The 21,953-nt window shown below is 42.5% G+C and overlaps 1 protein-coding gene across 2 annotated transcripts in view; it reads left to right on the top strand.

Moving 5' to 3' along the window:
* The window catches only part of LOC138169070 (anaphase-promoting complex subunit cdh1-like), a 91,305-nt gene extending 69,834 nt beyond the window's left edge, over positions 1-21,471 (top strand). For both annotated transcript variants that reach the window (XM_069098194.1, XM_069098193.1), the window contains one exon: positions 18,185-21,471. In XM_069098194.1, the coding sequence (XP_068954295.1) occupies positions 18,288-18,743 (456 nt within the window). In that variant the 5' untranslated portion in view covers positions 18,185-18,287 and the 3' untranslated portion in view covers positions 18,744-21,471. The remainder of the gene's footprint in view (positions 1-18,184) is intronic.
* Positions 21,472-21,953: the final 482 nt, after the last annotated feature.

Below are 21,953 nucleotides of genomic sequence, written 5' to 3'. Positions count from 1 at the left end.
TATAAGGGTGGGCATTCTTTAGAAAAGATGATCTTCAGAGGATGCAGAAGTTGTATGTAACAATCAACTGGTCAGTCAATCAATTCACTAGCCTTTCTTAATTTCTGATTCTCAACAGGACTGGGGACACAAATACAGGTTGAATCTTCATCTATGTTATGTCCACCAATGACTGATGTACCCTGGGACCTCTTCTTTTTTCTTTCTATCTTATTTTGTGATCTCATCATCTCCATATCTATGCAAATTATTCCCAGATCTATCTATCTGTCTGTCTATCTATCTGTCTGTCTATCTATCTATCTATCTATCTATCTATCTATCAATCTATCTATCTATCCTATCTGTCCGTCCATCTGTCTATCTATCTATCTCTAGACTGTTTCCTGAGCTCCAATCAATCCCCCAACAACCACCTATTGGATGTTCCAGTGCTCCATAGGTATCTCAAACTCAACATTCCAAAATAGAACTTAATATCTTTTCCTGAAAATGTATTCCTCTTCTAAAATTCCCTTTTGCTTTCCAGAACACTATCTTTCTTTCAGTTAAGATTCACGACCTTGATGTTATTCTCCAATCCTTATTCTCATTCACTCCATGCTGCCAATCAGTTTCTAAGCTTTGTCATTTCTATCACCACAATATCTTTCATATACAATGCCTTCTTTCTATTTCCACTACTCTGGTTTAGACCATCATTGCCTCTCACCTGGACTAAAGCAATCACCTGATCTTTCTGCCTTAAGTATCTCTTCTTTCCAACTCATCCTCTGCCTAGAGCCAATGTGATTTTTCCAAATCACAGGTCTGACCATGTCACTTCCTGATTTAGTAATGACCACTACCTAGGTTCCTATTACCTCCAGAATCAATATGAACTCTTCTGTTTGACATTTAAAGCTTAACAACCTGACTTTTTCCTACCTTGCCAGTTTCCTTATGTAATACTCCCTTCCACAAATTCTAGGGTTCAGCCATTCTGGCCTGCTAAACTGTCTCTTGTACCCATTGCTCCATCTTCTGTCTCCATGTCTTTGCATTGACTAGCTGTCTCCTATGCCTTTATTTATTCTCCCTTCTCCCCTCCGCCTTTGAGATTTCTCAGCTTCCTGCAAGATTCAGCTCAAATGTTCTCATTTCTAGGAATCCTTGACCTGACCCACCCTCCAGCAGCTATAGAATGTCTTCCCCTCTATAGTTACTTTGTATCTACTTACATAATATGTAGATATTATGTACTCATAAATGTACATGTTCCCCATTAGAATACAAGTTTCTGGAGGGCAGGGATTATTTTTACTTTATTTTTTTTAATAGCAAGTACTAGTACATTCCTGGAATACTTGTAAATACTTCATAAATGGCTGTTGATTGATTGATTAGACAGATGTTTGTAAGTTAGGGAGAAAGCCTGAATTACTGAAACTCCCACTATTTGACAGTTCCTTAAAGGACAGGCTGTTAGTGGCTGGGTACATTTCTAGCTAAGCTGACTGATGAATAAATGATTTCTTGTCCCTATTTTCTGAATACAGTTTTTTTTTTCCTTCATGAGATCATAAAATAGCCTGAACAACTGTGGGAGGGACATTTTAGTAAAAAAATATATATTTGAACCCTGAGGTACAGGCTCAAGATGAAAGTCCATAGGGACCTTGACCTGGTGAGTCAGGTGAGCGTTGTGGGGCATTGATGAACATTGTAATTTAGCAGAAAGGACCAAAGAGCAGGTCCAGCCATTAACAAAAATTTTAAATAGATGTATATTTTCTTTACTGGCCTCCCACTTCCCCTCTCTCTTCCCCTGCCCAAGCTTCTCTAACAGCTTATTTTATGTCCAGTCTAGCTTTCAACTTGCTGTCAACTACTGTGATCCCTGCAAAGGTAGTAGATGGATTTTGTGAGTGTGTGTGTGTGTGTGTTTTGGAATTCCCAGTGTCTAGCACAATGGCAAATACTAAGTGCCCAATAAAAAGCTTTTTGTTGTTGTTGAATCATTTTTTCAGTGTGTCCAACTATTTATGATCCCATTTGGGTTTGTTTGCTTTTTTATTGTGTTTTTTTTTCTTTATTTTCTTTCTCTAGTTCATTTGACAGATAAGGAAACTGAGGCAAATGGAGTTAAGTGACTTACCCAGGGTCACACAGCTAGTAAGTTTCTGAGGTTGGATTTTAACTCAGGAAAAGGAATCTTCCTGACTCCAGGACCTTCACTTTACTTACTGTGCCACCTAACTGCCCAATAAAAGCTCATTCCCTTGATTGTAGGATTTAGAACTTGGAGGGACCTTAGATGTTGGCAGCTCAGAACATGGCAAGGCATAAAGGGAGCAAAAGACTCCCAAATCCATAGCTCCCAGTGGTCTTACATGATTTTTTGATCATCCTTGGGGACCAGTCTGCAGGCCATTCTGAGTTCTATAAAACAGGTCAATTCTGGTAGCTTAAAGTCCCACCAGCTCTTTCCCTTTTTCTTGCTGTATACCCAGCTGTGGCATTCTGTAGGAAAGGGTTCCTAACCTGGATTGTGTGAACTTGGTGAAAAAAAATTTTTGAACATCACATTCCAATAAAATCAATTTCCTTAAGGCAGCTAGGGGGCTCAGTAGATAGGGTGCTTGGCCTGGTGTCAGAAAAGCCCTGAGTTCAAATCTGGTCTCAGACATTAGCTGTGTGACCTTGGACAAGTCACTTAACCCCCTTTGTCTCAATTTTTTCATCTGTCAAATGAACCAGAGAAGGAAATGGCAAACCACTCCAGTGTCTTTGCAAGACCTCCCCCCTCACCAATACAAACCCAAATGGGGTCACAGAGAGTTGGAAATGACTAAAAAAAAAAAACAAAAAAAGACTGAATTTTATTTTATAAGTTTACAAACATTATTCTGGAAAGAGGACCATTGGTTTTACCAGAGTACCAAAGGGGTACATGACACAAAAAGAGCTTAGAACCCCTGCTTTAGGATGTCTCTCTTGTGTACTTTCGTTGCCTTTCCTGTCCCAGATTTAAGGCAAAATGAGTTTAGCAAGTGATTATTAATTACAAGGGAAAAGATAACATTTACCAGCATGTGAAAAACAGAGCTACAAATCAGGCCAATTATCTGGCCAGTCCACAGACCAGTCTTTTTCCTGATCTAAGCTATTCTTATCCTGATTCTTGTCTGAGAGTAGGAGGAGTGCAGCTCTAGACAGTTCAAGCTTGCCTCTCCTGTTCTTGGATTCCTGCCAGGCTTCCCTCTTACACAGGCCCACTGGCCAAATCTCCCCAACATTAGTGTTAGCATAATTCTTTGCTGGCAAAGCCACTGATGGTTACCACATTTGCCCTTTTCTAAATCCTTCCTCCATTAATGAATCAGCAGTTGTCAACGGACATATTCAAGGCAATAAAAATGACATGTGTATATTGTCTGAAGGTGGAATCAGTAAGTGGTGAGTTCCCTATCAATAGAAATATTCTAGCAGAAGCAGATAGGCCATTTTCAGGGACATTGTTGTCGAGTCATGTCTGGTTCTCTGTGACCCTATTTGGAGTTTTCTTGGTAAAGATGCTGGAATAGTTTGCCATTTTCTTTTCCAGCTCGTTTTACAGATAAGGAAACTAAGGCAATCGAAGAGAGGTAATTCTTCAGGGAAATTTAGACTGGTTAAATTCTGAGGTTCCTTTTAGCAGAGTTATTTAAAAAAAATCTCAGTTCTATCACTCCACCATTCAAGTATACAAGAGACCATTTCATTATAGGCTCATCCTAGGAAAGTTTCTATTCCTTTTTTTTGGAAGGGGAAAGGTAGGGCAATTGGGGTTGTGACTTGCCCAACGTCACAAGGATAGTTTTTGTATTAAGGTCTGATTTAAACTCAGGTCCTCCTGACTCCAGCACCAGAGCTCTATTCACTGAAAGTTCCTATTAAGAGATGCCTCAGGGGCGGCCAGGTAGCACAGCAAGTAAGAGCACCGGCTCCAGTGTTGAGAAGACCTGGAGATCGAATCCCGGGCTCGGACACTTAGCACCCACCCAGAAACACCTGGCCGTGTAACCTTGAGCAAGTTACTTAACCCCAATTGCTTTAAAAAAAAAAAAAAGAGATGCCTAGGGGCTGCTAGGGGGTACAGTGAATAGAGCACTGGCCCTGGAGTCAGGAGGACCTGAGTTCAAATTTGACCTCAGACACTTAATACTTACTTGCTGTATGACCTTAGGCAACTCATTTAACCCCAATTGCCCTGCCACCCCCCATCCAGAAAACAAAAACAAGACACCTAAAAACTGAAAGGCCTTCTAGAGTCAAAAGAATGAATCTCTAATGGTCATTTCAGCCAGTCCATAAGTTAATAAACACCTACTATGTTCCATGCATTGTTCCCTACAGCACAATGGGATAGAAAGGCAAACACGGAAGATATAAAACACTAGGGAGGCAAAGAAAGGCACAAGACAGTCCCTGCTCTTGAGAACCTGTAAGTCTAATGGGGAAGACAACATGCAAATAATTATGTACAAAAAAGGACATTATGTACAGGACAAATCGGAAATTCTCAGCAGAGGAGAGGCACTGTCATTAAGGAGGAATTAGGGAGGTAGCCAGGGAAGCTAGGAGGGGCAGATGGGGAGGGAGAGAGCTCCAGACATGGGGAACAACCAGTGAAAATGCCTGGAGTTGGGAGGTGGAGTGTCTAGTTTGAGGAAGAGCAAGGATATCAGTATCACTGAATCAAAGAGTGTGTGTGTGTGTGTGTGTGTGTGTGTGTGTGTGTGCATATAAAAGGTGTAATAAGAGTAGAAAACTGGTAATAGGGGCCTGTTTATAAAAGATTTCGAATGCCAAACACATAACTTTATATCTGATCGTGATAGAAAGGCACTGGAATTTATTGAGGAAGGGGATGCCATGGTCAGATCTGGGCTTTAGGAAGATCTCTTTGACAGCTGAGTGGAAAGTGAACTTGAAAGGGAGAGACTTGTGGCAGGAACACCAAACAGCAGGCTATTGCCATAGTCTAGGTATGAGGTGAAGAGGATTCCTACCAGGGTGGTAGCAGTGTCAGAGAAGAAAAGGGAATATATGAGAGATGTTACAAAGATAGATATGATAGAACTTGGCACCTGATTGGATACAGAAGGCGAAAGAGAATGAAGGGTCGAAGGTGACATATAGGTTGGTAGCCTGAGGGACAAGGAGGGTGCTGGTGCTCTCAACAGTAATAAAGAAGTTATTAAGAGGAGAGAGCTTGAGCGGAAAGATCATGAGTTCAGGTTGGGACGTTGATGAGTTTAAAGACTGGGTCATTGCACTTTCAGACAACAGTGAGCGCTCTTTTCTCCTTCTATTCCTGAAAAGCTGCATGCCAGATTTTGGTAGATAGAATATGATTTTCCTAGTGATTTCTGTTATAATCCTCCAAAGTGCTTTCTCTCCACTGCTGATGGGTTTTCAATGAGAGTGGCTCCCAACCACTTCTAACATCATGCTTCTTTACCCATCCTTTCCTCCCAGCCCTTTCCTCCTATTAGCCTCCCTTAATCTGTAAAGAAGCATTGGAAGGCCTCCTGGGAGCCAGCTACTTAAAGAAGCCCTCTGGCTATTTTGGAAAGCATTCCCTCTAGAATGCGGACTTTCAACCTTGAATTTATATGTCTGGAAAATTCAGACTTTGCAAATTGAATTTTCTTAAAGTGATGCTTACCTGCCTTGCCATATAGGAATAGAACTGGAAGCAAGAAGAGCCTTGGGATTTTGCTCAAAGGGACTTAGATGCCCTTGGGCAGGAAGATTTCAAATTAGATAAGCCATTCTAGTCCCTGGATAAGTCACTTTGGGTGTGTGTCTCTAGCTAGAAGACCTGTCTATAACAGGTACTTAAGTCTCCTTACCTGGAAAGCAATCTAAATGAGTCACTCAAGAAGATGGTTCTTAACCTGGGGTCCATGAACTTCTGTGAAAACAATATTTTGGCAATTGTATTTCATTATAATTGGTTTCCTTTTATGTATTTTATAATTTAAAAATATCATTCTGGGAAAGGTTTTCACCATACTGTCATGACAAAAAAAAAAGGTTAAAAACTCCTTTGCTAAAGAGACAATATGCACATGTCATTTTTATTGCCTTGAATATGCTTGTTGACAACTGCTGATTCATTAATGGAAAAAAGATTTAGAAAAGGGCAAGTGTAGGATTTTTGTAGGATTATTAGAGACATTAATTATTCTTTTTTAAAATTATTATTCCTCTGGCGAAAGGGGCTTCTTGAGCTAGGCAGTTGTAGTGTAGGAAAAAGCTCCCTGAACTTGGCCTCATAAGATTTGGGTTTGGATCCTGGCTCTGTTACTTATTATGAAAAACAACACAAGATCCCAGAACATCAGAGCTAGGAAGGACCATAGAGGCCACCTGGCTCAAAGTTCCTCATGAGAGCCAGAAAGAGGAAGCAACTTGCCCAAAGTCAATACAGCTAATCCCCATTCCACTGTCTTACTTAAGGGCTAGAAGGACCTTAGAGGTCATTTAGTCAAGGAAACTGAGGCCCTAGAGAAATAGAAATGACTTGTTCAAGGTCATCCAAGTGGAGTAAATTCTCAGACTTTCAATCCACTGCTGACAAGTGATAATGGAGAGACTCAGTTCCAGATTTCATGACTCCATATCTAGTGTTCTTTCCTCCCATGCCAGGCAAAGAGATTGTGAGATTCTATGCCTGAGAAAACACAGCAGGGCCCAATGACATCTTCCCAACACATCAAAGAGTCAGGATGCTGCAGTTGGGAAATACTAAAAGATTAAAACCCTTGAAGGGCTGGCTGCCTTGTGCCCACTGGCAACTACTTTATCATTTGCTCAGCCCATTAAAATAATATCTAAGGCAGGGGCAAGTCAGTGGAAAAGGCTGATGGAGTCCCCAGTGGTAGCTGCTCAGGGCCCTGCCTACTCTTTCCTGGCTGATCGGCTCAAATGGTGTGCTTGAAGTACTCTGAAATAGGAGTAATATCCTGAGCTTAATTATCGTTTAAATATAATAGGAGTCTGATGTCCCACCAAGTGAATGTGTGCCAATCAGCCGGCAGTCAGCACCACATTCTTTAAACAAATCGTTATTAACTTTAATACGTCGCAGACGTGTAGTGAGCTGGATCCAATTTTAAGTGAAAATTAATGGCAAATTCTTGTAACCACATTAAGAACCATCTTAGTTCAGTTGAAATCAGTTAAACATGAAAACAATATGAGAACCATCTTGTGTGCATGGAATATAAATATTTGTCTATTTCTTTGCCAGAGCCCCAGAGAGATTAAGAGATGTTGGCATGTAAGCATTCTATAAACATGCTCGCAAAAGGCGGACTCTTGATGGGTTAAACTGTTTGTCAACTTTTCCATTTCCTCAGTCAAAACGTAATTAAACAGTAAGCAGATGTCAGTATCTAATTGGTTCAAGGGAAAAATTGCTCAGTGACTTGTGTTGCTTGTAAACCTTTATATATGATCTGTAAACAACCCACTGGATGCAAGAAGGAGCCAGTCACTGAATTTGTCCATGGGGCACTGAAAAGCTCACTCCCACTTCCCTGGGACTTGTTGTCAAAACTCTTAGGGATCATACACATGCAGGGGGAACATGCTAGGAACAGTGCTCCTGAGGGACTTGGTGACAGAGAAGTTTTGACTTTAGAAATGAAGGAAGGAGGAAAAGGGATCAAGAGAGAAAAAGGAGAGGATAGAGGGAGTAGGAAACAGAAAAAAGAGAAGAAAAGAGGATAGGAGATAAAAGAGAATGAGAAGAGAGGTACAAAGATAGAGAGAGAGTTATAAATGTGAACCACTTCTCAAAGCATATAGGGGAAAGGGTTCTTAACTGGGGTCCATAAACTTGGTCCCCCCCCCCATTTTGATAACTATATTTCAATATAATTGGTTTCCTTTGTAATCTTATGTATGTTTATGCATTTAAAAACATTATTTTGAGAAAGGGTCCTTAGGCTTCAGCAGACTGCCCAAGGGGCCCATGACACAAAAAATGTTAAGAACCCCTGACCTAGGGGAAGAATTGATTATATATTCCCTGTGTGACAGGAGGGCAAAAGCTTTCAGTCTGAATTATAGATTTTCTCCTTTTCTCTTAAATGTCTCATTGGTATGGGGGCAGGGTGACTCTGGGTCCTTGAAGGATATACCAGGAGAGTTCAAGTTTGAGTAGATTCTACCAAAACTTGCCAAATTTTGAGAGGCTCAACCCCATGTAATTGGTCATGAGAGAATTACTTTTTCCAGCTTCTGTAATGATGAAGGCATTTTGCTAAGGAACAGGAGAATTATGGTCTAAATTTCAGGGGTGGGGAACCTGTGGCCTCAAGTTCACATGTGTCCCTCTAGGTCCTCAAGTTCAGCCCTGAATTCAGTCAAAGGGCTACACTTGAGGACCTAGAAGGCCACGTGTAGCCTTGAGGATGCAGGTTCCCCACCCATATGTCAATGGCAAGGGAGGCACATTGGTGATATCAGGTATCTTTGAAGGGTCTAAGTATGATAATAAAATGGTCTGCTATTTTTTCCTTTCTCATACATAAGTCATATTTCTCCAATTAGATTGGAAGCACCTTGAGGGCAGTGTGCATAGTGGGGGATCAATAGAGATTTTATTGTATGCATCTTCCTCAGGAATGCCATTTCCTACCCCCTCTGCCCTCTTAAAATCCTACCCATCCTTCAGGTTTCAGCTTAGGTGCCAGCTGCTCCATAAAGCCTTCCTTGACACCTGTACACCTTATCGGTCTCTGACTCCCATGAAACTCTTAGTCGCTTAGCTGGTATTGCCTTGACTTGCTGTTTCGACTTTGTCTGGTAAGAGGCTATGCCTCTCTGGTTCCATTTTCCTTATCTGAAAAATGAAGTTGGACTCAGAGATCACAAAGATTACTTCCAGTTCTAAGAGTCAGTAACAAATCTCCGGGTCTCTTGTGGGTTTGGAGGAAATGAGAGGATACTGAATCAGGCCAGAGATTTGATCACTGGATCAATGATTTAGAGGAAGAAGGGAGCTGGAGTGACCATAAAGTCAAGTTGGACTTTATAGTACAACCCCCTTACTTGTGTGTGTGTGTGTATGTTTCTTTTTGGAGGGCAGGGAAATTGGGGTTAAGTGACTTGCCCAAGGTCACATGGCTAGTGTTAAGTGTCTGAGGCCGGATTTGAACTCAGGTCCTCCTAATTCCAGGGCCAGTGCTCTATTCACTGCACCACCTAGCCGCCCCATACCCTCTTACTTCAAGATGAGGAAACAGAGGCTGAAGAGTTTAAATGATTTGTACAAAATCATATAGGTATTAAGTGGAAGAACCAGGGTTTAGAACTTGGGTCCCCTGACTCCAAATTTAGCTCTCTTTTTAATGAAAAGGAAAGATAAAAAGGTTTTTATCTGCAAAGGTGGGTCTGAGCTGACTTTTCTCATTTTACACAGCAATGTTCACTGGATAGGTCAAGTAGATGCTGAAGGGCCACCTCCTTCACAGAACTCTCCTGGATTACTCCAGGTCATATTACTGCTTGGGCATTTAGGTGGCAAAGTGGATAGAGTGCCAGGCCTGAAGTCAGGGAGATGTGAGTTCAAATCTAGTCTCAGTTATTTACTAGCTGTATGACACTAGGCAAGCCATTTAACCCTGTTTGCCTCAGTTTCCTCATCTGTTAAATGATCTGGAGAAGGAAATGGCAAACCACTCCAGTATCTTTGCTGAGAAAACCCCAAATAGGGTCACAAAAAGTTGTATATGACTGAAACAAGTTAATAGTAACAACAACAACACATTACTCCTTCCCCTCTTTGAATTCCTTTAGTGCCTATCATTTGGACCATAAAATTTCTATGACAGTCATGTTATTGTGTCTTAAAATCTGGAAATGATTCTCATCGGGACTAGCAGTGACAAAATAGCTGGACTGGGGAAAAAACTCCCAAGAAAAAATTATCTTACTGATGTATATATTAAGACAAGTGAAAATCGTGTGGTTTAATGTTTTCCTCTTTAGTTATGTATCTTTGTGTTGGTGTTTGGAGCAGTATCTTTTCTGTCCTCAGACTAGTTTGGAATGTCTAAACTCTGCTCACCAGACTCCAGACAACCTTCCAGGAGGACTTTGGGGATTGCGTGGGCAAATCACTTCACCTGTGTGGGCCTCAGTATTCTTATCTGTAAGATAGGGATAATGATACTTACTCTACCTATGCTATTATTCAGGGTTATTCTGAAGAAAACACTCAACATAAAGTGTTATAAGATAAAAGGTTTTGAGTTGAAAGGGACTTTAGAGGTCATGTAGTAAAAACCCTTTTATTTCCTAGAGTTGAAATGTGAAGTATAGGAGAAAGAAAGTATATTATTGCCTACGGTCTCATGTAGAAACTGGCAGAGCTGGGATTTGAACCCAACATTTCTGTTTCCACATCTAGCATCCTTTACTCAGCACCACACTACTACCTAGAAATGAAAGCTATTATTATCATTTGATCTGGTGCCCTGATACATCATTCACCTTGCCCTGGTGTGGTTTTCAGGGTTTGTGAGGTGGGGGTAGGAGGCTGTACAGAGAGAGGATGGGTGGGGTTGATTGTAATCAGATGGGTGCAAATGTAGCTTCATCTTATTTCTCCCCAACATATAACATGCACCGATCAGTCTGGTTTTCTGATGGCCTCCTGATCACTTCCACACTCACTCCAAACTGGAATGCCCTTTTTTTTACTGCCTCACCTACCCCTTCTTTGAGACCTAGCTCAGCCTCTCTCCCTCCACAATGCCTTCTCTGATCACTCTAATCCACACTGATTTCTTCTTTCTCTAAACTCCCCAAATGTTTACCTTTGCAATGTACAGTTCAGTCTTTGAATGTTTCTTGTGGGTTTAGTCTTTGTTTCCTTACCTATGCTCTCAGGCCCTTGAGGACAGGTACCATAGCTGTATCTCTCTCTCTCTCATAACGCCTAGTTTAGTTTTGGGAATTTAGTAGATGCTCAGTGATCCCATATTGGTTGACATATATGTTGGAGCCTCATTGCTCCTCGAAATCAAATAGCTGTCTTAATTTGGAAGAATCAGAGGCTTAGAAAGCCGAGGACATTCAAATGAGTCTCAGCTGGGTTTAGCTGAGACCAGGAAGTTATCCATCTCCTGCTGAACCTCAGCTATGTTTCTTTCTTTAGTTTTTCATTCTTCCAAGACTTAGAATGCTTTTATCCCTTGCCAAATAATCAACATAAGGAGTAAAGCCTAGAGGTTACATGATTCCAGATCAACAATCTTCAGTTAGCAATTTCTAGGGAGGTCCATGGAGGCTGAGTGAAAAAGGGTGCTACACAAGAGAATCAAGTCAGGAGAGACCTCAGTTCAAAACCTGCCTCAGACACTTAGTTCTATGACCCTGGGCCAATTAACTTTTCAGCCTCAGCTTAAAAAAAAAAATCTATAAAATGGGAATATTAATATCATTGCATCAACAACCTCCCACCAAATGAGAGAAAGTCTAGAGGTGCTTGGCAAACCTTGGTTGTTACTGTTGTTGTTTATTACCTGCTCCTTGAGCAGATGGGGAACATTCTCTATCATCATCGCCCTCCCCTCTTTCCCCTAGCTCCCTCTTAGCTAATTCTGGACACCTGGTCTAGACAAACAGGAAGGCCGTGGCCTCTGGTCAAGGGATCCATCCATCTCCAGAGATCTGGGTACAATTTACCATCAGAAATGGCCAACAGGAGAGACCATGCCATAAATCATAGCAGCCCCTGGAAATTGCTAACTGAAGGGCCTTTGCTGGAAATGTGTTACCTCTAGGGTTCAAGCCTCATACTGACTGTGAGGCAGGGGATAAAAGCATTCCAAATCTGGGAAAGATGAAACACAAAAGAAAGGAAAGAAAAAGAGAAGATGACTTTAACCGAGCTGTCCATAAAAGACATTTCCCCATCTCTCATTCTGCCTTTCGAAATGTATTATTTTGAGAAAATCTCATTATAGGAGGTGGGTTTGGTGCTTGGTGGCGGGAAGAGGGAGGGGTTGGTGGCTGGGGACAGGAAAACCAATGAATTTGGTATTGTCTCTACAATCCAATTTGTGGTGGTAGGAGCTCCCTAAATAAATTTGTTTTCACTGTTGGATGCCTTTCATTAGGTCTGGGGCTTCCTTGGGGGAAACTGAGCAAGCTCTGTGTTTGTTAAAAAGCTAGAGCCAAGGTTGAACTGCACTGAGCAGTGCTTGACTTCCAATATCGTCTAGCTCTCCTGTGCCAAATCGCCAGCACCTTTTCTTTGCATGCGGCAGATTTTGCCGGTAGTTTAAACCCAGTGCCTTTGTTGACATTGTCAGAGAATCATAGATTGAAAGCTAAAAGGGAAGATAGAGGGCATCTGGTCCAAATCCCACGGTGGTGAAAAGGGTCAAGGGACTTGCCTAAAGTTACATAAGAAGTAAGTGGCAGACTGTTTATCTCCAGATCCAACACTTTCCACACTTTTACCTTCTACTACACCAAAGGCTGACCGTGCTTTCTAAATTCAGAGATGAAAGAAAAAGTCATCTGTAAGATTCGCTTTAGGGAAAATTGGAAAGACTCTCCTGCCCCAGCTATCTCCCCTAGAGGTATTCACAGACCTGAATATTCTCCATTAGTGACTAGTTCCTTGGAGAATCTTACTTTCGAATGCAAATATGGGAAAGCACATTAAGTCCCTAGTAGCATGAATAAAGCTAGGTTGTACAGTAGACAGAGCACAGGGTCTTGTGTCAGGAAGACGTCCTCCTGATTTCAAATCTGACCTCAGATATTTTCTCTGTGTGCCCCTGGGCAAGTCACTTAACCCTGTTTGCCTCAGTTCCTCATCTGTAAAATGAGATGGAGAAAGAAATGGCAAACCATTCCAGTATCTTTGCCAGGAAAACTCCCAATGAGGTCTGGAAGGACATGACTGAACAACAACAAAAGCTTGAATGAATTTACCACCCATTGTTCTCGCCGATGCTAAGGAACTAGACAGCATGAGGTTAACAAGTAGCTGGCAGACAGAGATGGCTGAAAAGTAGAGAAAAGACTCAAAAAGGAGAGGCAGGGTTTCTGATGATGAGCTTAGACATTTTAGTGAGTCTGCTTTGGTCTGATCTAATAATATTAGCTTATAAGTAGTAGAGACCAGATTTTAGGTAGGTTATATAGAAGCAGTATTACTGCTGAGGAAGAATGGGTGATCTTGGACTAATCATTTAATCCAATAAAGATTTATTAAGCACCTACTATGTGTCAGGTACTGGGCTAAGTGCTAGGTAGTCTCTATGAACCTTGGTTTCACCATTTGTAAATTGTAGAGATTGGACCAGAGGATTTCTAAGGTCCTTTTAAGCTGTAACTTATAATCCTAAAAATATTTATTGGGTATTTAGCTCTAGAAGCATTAAAATTTTTCTGTGGACTGTGGAAGATTAACTGGGGGTGGGAGTGGGAATGAACTACTGAGTTACAAGAGTGGAAATGTGGAAATGTGGTATGGCAGAGCTGAATTTGGTGTCAGAAGACTGGAGATACTGGCACTGCCAGTTGGGAGACACTTCTTTTTTTTTGTATTTTTTTTGCTTTTTGGAGGGGAGATAGTAGGGCAGTTGGGGTTAAGTGACTTGCCCAACATCACACAGCTAGTTTTTGTATTAAGTGTCTGAGGCTGGATTTGAACTCAGGTCCTCCTGACTCTAGGGCCAGTGCTCTATTTGCTGTGCCACCTAGCCACCCCAACACTGAGCAACTTCTGAATTTAGGTTCACTCATCTATAAAAGAGGAAGTTTAGACTCAGTGAATCCTACCCTTCCAGCTCTGACATTTTGCTGTTGTCTGAGTCTGTGGATTGGCACTGAAGTCGAACAGAACAGTTAGAAATAAGTCCAAGTGACAAGGGCTTAGAGACAGTGGTATTTTTGTTTTCTGGGAGGAAGGTGGCTGACAGGCAGCAGGAGGCACTTTTATGTGTTTCCAGAAATCTGATCAGCAGTGTGCAATGGTGAAAAGAAAGCTGGCTTAGAAGTCTGGAGACCTAGGTTCCAATTGTGGGTCTGTCATTAATTATCTGAAATGACCTGGGAAAATCACTTCTCCTCTTAGGGCCTCAGTTTTCTCATCTGTAAAATGAGCATGATAGCATCTGCCCTGCCTACTTCATCAGGTTATTGTGAAGATCAAATGAGATAATGGATGGGAAATCTCCAAAAGGATAAAGGGCTCTGCAGATAATAGAGATAATTGTTCAGAGACCAAGAGGCCCTCTGGAAACTCACAGGCAGTAGTTTTAGGACAAATAAAAAACAGTCCTACTCTTCCCAGCTGGAAGAAAATGTATGGAACTCATTAATCCAAGAGGTGCTTCAGACAAAATACAAACAGATTTCAGAAGGATGCAGGTAAATGCCTGAATGTCAGATCCCCACTGGATTATTAAGGGAACTTAGAACATAGATGTTTAGAGCTAGGAAAGAAGTCAAAAATCTTATATCTTCTGGCCCAAGCTGAGCTGTTTGCAGCCCTTTTTTGTTTGCATCTCTCACGGAGTCCAGCCTTGTTCTGGGTATGTAGTCAGATTTCAATAGGCCTGACTCTGAGTCAGTTTGGCATAGTAGAAAGAATATTGGCTTTGGGGAGGCTAGGTAGCACAGTGAATAGAGCACTGGCCCTGGAATCAGGAGGACCTAAGTTCAAATCTGATCTCAGATACTTAACACCTTCTAGCTGTGTGACCTTGGGCAAGTCAGTTAACTCCAATTGTTCCTCCAAAAAGGAAAAAACAAAACCAAAAACAAGAATATTGACTTTGTACACAGGGACCTAGGTTCAAATCCTGTCCCTGTTAGTTACTACCTGTGTGACCCTGAGTAAGTCACTTAACCCTGTTTGCCTCAGTTTCTCATCTGTCAAATTGGCTGGGGAAAGAGATGGCAAACCACTCTTAAGATCTCTGCCAGGAAAACCAAATGGGGTCACAAAAAGTCAGACATGACAGAAAAACAACTAAACAATAACAAATCACCATTCACCTCCTGCCAACCTGACTCTGCCTGGTTTACCATCCAGCAAATATTCTTTATTATTAGCTACCTGAATGACACTGTACATTCCTGTTGGCTTTTGCTGTTTGGAGGCTGGATTTGCTGGTTGGAGCCTCATATGGAAAGGGTGACCTCTGAAAAAAATGATCTCATTGAAAGATGCTAGGGCTTGCTCAGTGAGGAAGCCCTTGGCTGAACTGTGAAGTCATATACTATTATGTTGTCTTTAGTACCTTCAGCCTTCCCATGTTGCCCTTCTCTCTATTTGCCAGAAACCCCTTCTTCCCTCCCAGGCTGTACTATCTATAGAATCACAGAATCTCAAAGGGACCTTGGAAATGCCTAGTGCAGCCCATGCTTGAAGAAGAGTGGAGTCCCTTCTACTTCACATCTGACCAGCCTTTCCTTGAAGGCCTCCAGTGAGAGGGGCCCTGGCTCACAGGCCTGCCATGTAGCATTCCTGTTCCTATTATATTCCTATTCCTGCTCTCTGGGCTTCCTCTACAGTGTCTTCACATTAGGTACCTTGGGCTCCTCACCCCCATGACTTCCTAAGGCAACCCACTACACTCTGGGATAATGCTACTTGTGCAGATCTTTTTCTTTACACCAAGCCTTCTTTGCAACGTGCACTCATCCCTTCTGTTTCTGCCTATTGGGAGCAAGTTGAACAAGTCTAATCTTTCCTCCATGGGCTTGCCCTTCAAATACTTGAAGACAACTATCATATCCTAACCCTAAGTCTTCTTCCTACTTAACATCCCTCGTTCCTTCACATGATCTTCATTGAGCATCAACTCAAGGCTGTCTACCATCCTTGTCCCCTTCTGGACAGTCTTCCAGATTTTCATGGTCCTTATTCTTTCCAAATCAAACTGTCTTTCAGGAAAGGATCACTGAAGTATTAGTGATGGTGAATAGGTCCCAAATGTCTGACCCTTCTGGTTCTGATGGTAGTAGATGGAATGAGATGGGAGAAAGGTAGGGAGAGGGAGAGAAGGACTGGTTGCAATTTGAAAGAAAACAAAGCATGTACCTAAAAGGATGAAACTCTGTTGGTAGATTTTTAGGCTGGTACACCAGGGTAAAAGGATGGCTTTAGCTGGTACGAAGTATACCTGAAATCATTCCCTGCAGGCCTTTTCAAGTCTCCTGCTTGTAAAGATAAGGAACTGAGGGGAAAGCATCAAATCCTATGCCCAACCAAGGATCTGTTTCTAGAGCACCCTGACCTGAGCAGCTGCTTACTTTGGAGTCCCCATTTTTCACTATTTCTTGTTACCCTGAGTAAGTTTAGACACAGTTCATATAACTCCCTAACCACAGGGCTTCATTTCCACCAAATACTTGTGTTTCTTTGCCATCCCTGTGTCCATGACCTTCCCTCTCTTTATCCGTGTGTTGTTTCCAGGGGGCATGAGTGCCAAACCCCTGGCACCCAGGCCTTTAGCCCCTTTCCATGTTCATTAGCTTTGGCCTTCCCTTTTCCTCTCCTCCCTTTAGTGTTTTCATCACAGGGAATGTTCTCTCACTCTGAGACATGTTGGCCTTGCTCTGTTCTCTGCATGTGTTCACCTGGCTGGGACACTCGCCTGTTAACATTGCTCAGAGTCTGCCATTTTCTTTGGGGCCGTTTTCTGTCAGGTCATTGCAAAAGTAATAACAATATAATTCAACATTCTCCACACCCCACCTCCATCTCCCACCCGAACCTGACAGGAAAAGGATTTAATTCACACAAGCACTGGGATAGTTTCCCACTGCTTGTGCAGAACAGAATTGTAGAATTGTGTATGTGTGTGTGTGTGCATACTTCTGTGTATGTGTGTATATATGTGTCAATTACTTTCAAGTGAATGGAAGATATTATGTTATTAAATCCCACCCTGCCTCTCTAGGTGCTTTTAATTTGTATGTTTAGGTTTAAATTTCTTCAGGAGTGCCAAGTCTTATATTTGTTTTCCTTTGGCTGTTTTCATTAAGGGTTTTGCTTAACTGTCAGAGCTAGAGGCTTAATTGTAGCTCGTGAGGTTATCTTACAAAGCAAAAACTTCTACTCCTGTCATGTTGCTGGAGCCAGACCATGACTACCTATCTTTAAGATGGTGCCCCTGTGCCTCCTGTAATTATGCTCATAGTTGAAGCTGATTGTGTCTTGTTTCATTTGGCTGCTATTTGAACAGTGGTAGTTTGGCATTCAAAGCTTCCTGTAATTTGCACTCTTAACCTCTCTGGTCCTCAGTTTCTTCATCTGTAAAATAAGGGGGTTGGACTCCAAGTCCTTTCCAAGGTTAAATCTAGGATCCAATTATTCCCCCCGTCTCTCCTCCCCATTCTCTGACTTACTTTCTTTGCTTACCTTTCCAGACTCCTATAGGATTTGGAGCTGGGAGGGTTCTTGTTAGTCATCTTGTCCCAACTTCCTGTTTTACAGAAGACCTTGGATGCTCTCCATCCTTCCCTCCATCTCATGGACTCCTTTGCCTTACTGGGGGCTTTCTTGGTGTTTCTACTCACATGACTTCCCTGACCACCTCCTAAACCCCCTTCCTGGAATGTTCTCCCTCCTTTCCACCAATACAAATCCTACCTGCTCTTCAAGATCCAACTATTATAATCCTCCCTTCTCCATAAAACCTTCTTTAATCCAAGCTTTGATACTTATGTGTGTGTGATTATGGGTAAGCCTTAGTTTTTCCATTTGTAAAACATGTATTACCTTTCTCAAAGTCTTTTGGGAAGGGGGTGGGATGGGGGAGAGTAAAGGGAAACAATTTAAAAACACTATAGCTATTGAGATTCCTTCCACTTCTGAAATTTTAATTTCATATACATTTCAGTTATTATTGGCCACTCTAGTTCCCAGTTATCTCTCTCATCTTGACTCCTGTGTGATGTATTGTTTATGCCAGTTATTTAGTGATTAATCCTCTGCTTTCTTGTGGCATATCTTGTATTTTTTTATTTTTATTATTTTTTTAAGATTAGATCTCCTTATCTCACATAGGCTGGGAGTGAGGTGGCTGCTCAGGGACCAATCCCACTGCTGATTCGTAGGGGAGCATTGACCAGCTCTAGTTACGACTTTGACTTGTCTTCTCCTTCTTAGGTAATGTGGTCTGACTTTTGTCTTGTCACTGGACTCTGATGACGCTGGAGAAGAGAGTGAGGCCGACAACTTTGCACAAGTCCTGCCTCGTTTACAAAGAACAATGAACAACAACAGTAGCAGTAACAGCAACAGTAGCAACAGTGGTAGCAACAGTAATACCACCGGCAGCAGCAACAGCAACAACAACAGCAGTGGCAACAGCAACAATGGCAGCAGCACAACAGCAACAGCCAAAAACAAGAACAGCAACAACAGTAGCAGCAATAGAAACATCAGCAGCAAAAACAGCAACAGAACCACTACCGCCACCGCCACTGCCACCACCGCCACCACCACCACTGCCAATGCCACCACCACCACCACCCCCAACGCCACCGCCACCCCCGCAGCTGCCGCCACTGCCATTGCCGCCGCCAACGCCGCCGCCAACGCCACCACCACCGCCAACGCCACCACCACGGCCACCGCCACCACCACCAGTCCTCCATGTTCCTGGGCGCTTGCCAAATGGATGTTGAACTTAGTGTGGACACCTGATCACCTGAGCTCACTCTAGCCTCAGCCTCCAGGCTAGATGGGATTATAGGGATTCCTTATCAGGCCTGGCTACTTCTTGTATTTTCAAGTGAATTAGTCTTTAGCTTTTGTATTTAACTTTTTTCATACTCATGTCATTCACAGGATCATAGATTTAGGACTGAGAGGGACCTTAGAGGTCATTGAGTCTAATCCCCTCATTTTGCAAATGAGAAAACTCATGACCAGAATGACTTGTGATTTGCATAGGGCCACATATCAGATAAATGGAAAGTGAACTACTAGAGAGTTCAGCTAGGTTGGAAGGGTCCTGGCAGGCATCATGGAGCAGATCCACAGTCAGATTCAGGAAGCTCATCTATGACTAGGAGAAGCAGGGAGGGACCAAGGGGCCATGCAGGTTAAAGGTCACGAATCATTTAGAACAGCCCAGGAAACAAAAGGTCAGGGATCTAGGCAAGGGGCTTGGGCAATGGAAGCTTAGGGAGAACCTCAGGCCAAAGATTGTGAACAAGGAGAGGTCCAAAGTCCAGGAAACTCAGCAAAGTCAGGGAGGGTAGCAACAAAGGGACCAGCAAATCAGGTTAAGAACTCTAATGATGGGGCAGAGGCCTTTTGATCTCAACTCTTTTTTGTGCCCTTGCTAGGTATGTGCAACAATCTGCCCACCATTGTTGATTATTCAAAAGAGGACAGAGGCTTGTAGGTGATCATGGCAATGGCACTAGTGTAGACGCCCAGAGGCCTAGCTTTACCCCTGGTTTTACCCCTAATTAGCTGTATGACTTTGGGCAAGTCATTGACTCTCTCTAGGTTTGGTTTCCTTCTCTACAAAAGGAAGACTGTATATTCAAATGCCTTCCATCTCTAGCACTTCATGATTCGATGGCGTGTACAGCTGGTTAAGATTCATCATTCAATTGGGAATCAGGCACAGTGGAAGCAGTCGTCAGGGAAGGATGGGGAAATTGAATTACATTCCACATCTAGTGTGCTCAGCCTTGTGCTTAGTGCTGGGAAGGATAAAAGGGACGGGGAATAATAACTGGCACATTTATAGTGCTTTAAGGTTTGTAATGCACTTTATCTGCTTATCTCATTTGACTCTCATCATAACCACCCTATGAGGTAAGTCTTACTATGCATGCTATCCTCATGCTATAGATTGGCCACCTGAAGCTCAGAGATGTTATGGGACTTGTTCAGCATCACACAACTAATATGTGTCTGAAGTAGGATTCAAAACCAGGTCTTCCTGACTCCAAGGCCAGCTTTCTATCTACTATGGGGGTCATCTCCAGTCATCCTGACCTACCACTGGACTCAGATGACTCTGGAGGAGAGAGTAAGGCTGAGGCCTCTGCACGGCTCTGCCTCACTTAAATCCAATTCACTTGCAAGTCAAGACGTCACCCTCCTGATGTCATTGGTCCTCTTTGAGCATGAAGGGCCAACAACAACAATAACAACAATGTACGTTTTTCCAGAGCGCTTCTCAGAAAGCACAGTCTGTTCTCTCCAAAGCTCAAAAGTCCATCAGGAGAAATAAACACTTGAAATAGTTAAATAATACTAGAAAATGACACAGAAAGAAATACAGCCTTTAAAAACTTAAGCCAGGGAGATGGCTAGGTGGTGTAGTGAATACAGCACTGGCACTGGAGTCAGGAGGACCTGAGTTCAAATATGGCCTCAGACACTTAACACAAAAACTAGCTGTGTGACCTTGGGCAAGTCACTTAACCCCAATTGCCATACCTTCCCCCCTCCAAAAAAAAATTTAAGCGAGAAAGCAAGAAGCTAAAGAGAAGGGCACCTGAAATTCTTCTCTCTCTTATTCCATTATCATCCTTTTTACCCCTGATTAAGGTTCCCTTGTATAGATTCTCACTTTAGCTCTGCCACTGAGTACCTTTGTGACCTTGGGCTAGTCATTTCTCTTTCCTCGATCTCATTTTTCTCATCTATAAAATAAGAGAGTTGGATTAGATGACACCCAAAGTTCCTTCCAAGACATGCTTGTGTAATCCCCACTTGGAAACCTCAGTGTTGAAAGTAATGTACTGTTGCCGTGTAACCTTGAGCAAGCTACTTAACCCTGATTGCTTTAAAAAAAAAAAAGAAAAAAAAAGAAAGTAATGTACTGTACTTAGGATTCATTCTGGATTGGAAATCTTTATCAGAGATTGAGAGCTAGAATGGATTTTAGGAATAATCTATTAATGGGAGCATAATACCTTCAAAGCTAGAAGGTGGCCCAGAAGCCATCTAGTCCAATAAGGATGCTCTAGTCATTATTGTACATGTGAGGAAACTGAGGTTGAGAGGATAAGTGATTTCCTCAAAGTCACCCAGCTAGTAAATCCCAGAGCTGGACTTTGACCCCAGATCCAATTCAGATCCTTCCTCCCTGTCATAATTATGTGATTAAGTTCAGCCCGGTCCCTGAACTGAGGAGACTGGAGATACATGAATTCTTAGGTTGACTGTTCAAGGCCAGGCATGGGTAGGTGGGAGCACGCAGCCCTCACCTTCGGAGAAGGGTAAAAAGATTTCCATTCCCTGCCCAATGAAATCTGAGAGAGAGAAAGAGAGAGGCAGAAATGGAGAGACAGAGACAGGAAGAACAAGAACCAGGGTACAAGTGGGAGAGGCAGATACACAGGAAAAGTTCAGGAGAGAGCATGTGGCACAATTTCCTAGAGTTCAAAATGGGATATAAAGGGGGGGGGGGGAATGCTGAATGTGGCTCTGATAGGTGAGTGCTGAAGCTTTTCTCTTGAGCAAAATAACAACACTGGGGGTGAAAAACTAAGCCTCTTCTAGTCCATAGACTACACATCATCTTGAGAGTCACTATCCAGAGTCTTCTCCTCCCCCCATGCCAAACACTTCTTGGTATGCCTGTGTCTCAGTATCCAGTAAGCCCAGAGGTTTCAGAACCAGATGTCACACTCAGTTTCAGAGCCATCTTTGTACTGGTCATACAAAATCAGCCTCTGACTATTTCCAAGTGTCCATCCTAGTGTGAAAAAAATAACCCAAGACTATTTCTTGAGGTTGCTGAACCAGCCCCTGGAAGTAAATCAACAGGCCAATCGATCATTTATTGGCAGGCAGCCTGGTGGGGTGGAAAGAGAGTTAGTTTTAAAGTTCAGACCCCTGGCTTTAAATCTTACCTCTGACATCTATTTACCTTTGTGTTCTTGAGCAAGTTGTAACATTTCTG

This window comes from Petaurus breviceps, unplaced genomic scaffold, assembly GCF_028583685.1.
Source record: "Petaurus breviceps papuanus isolate PSGF00001 unplaced genomic scaffold, PetGlider_PUasm1.0 37, whole genome shotgun sequence".
Taxonomy (NCBI): Eukaryota; Metazoa; Chordata; class Mammalia; order Diprotodontia; family Petauridae; genus Petaurus; species Petaurus breviceps.
Note: the sequence above shows the minus strand (reverse complement) of the source record. Positions and strands in the feature narration are given on the sequence as shown.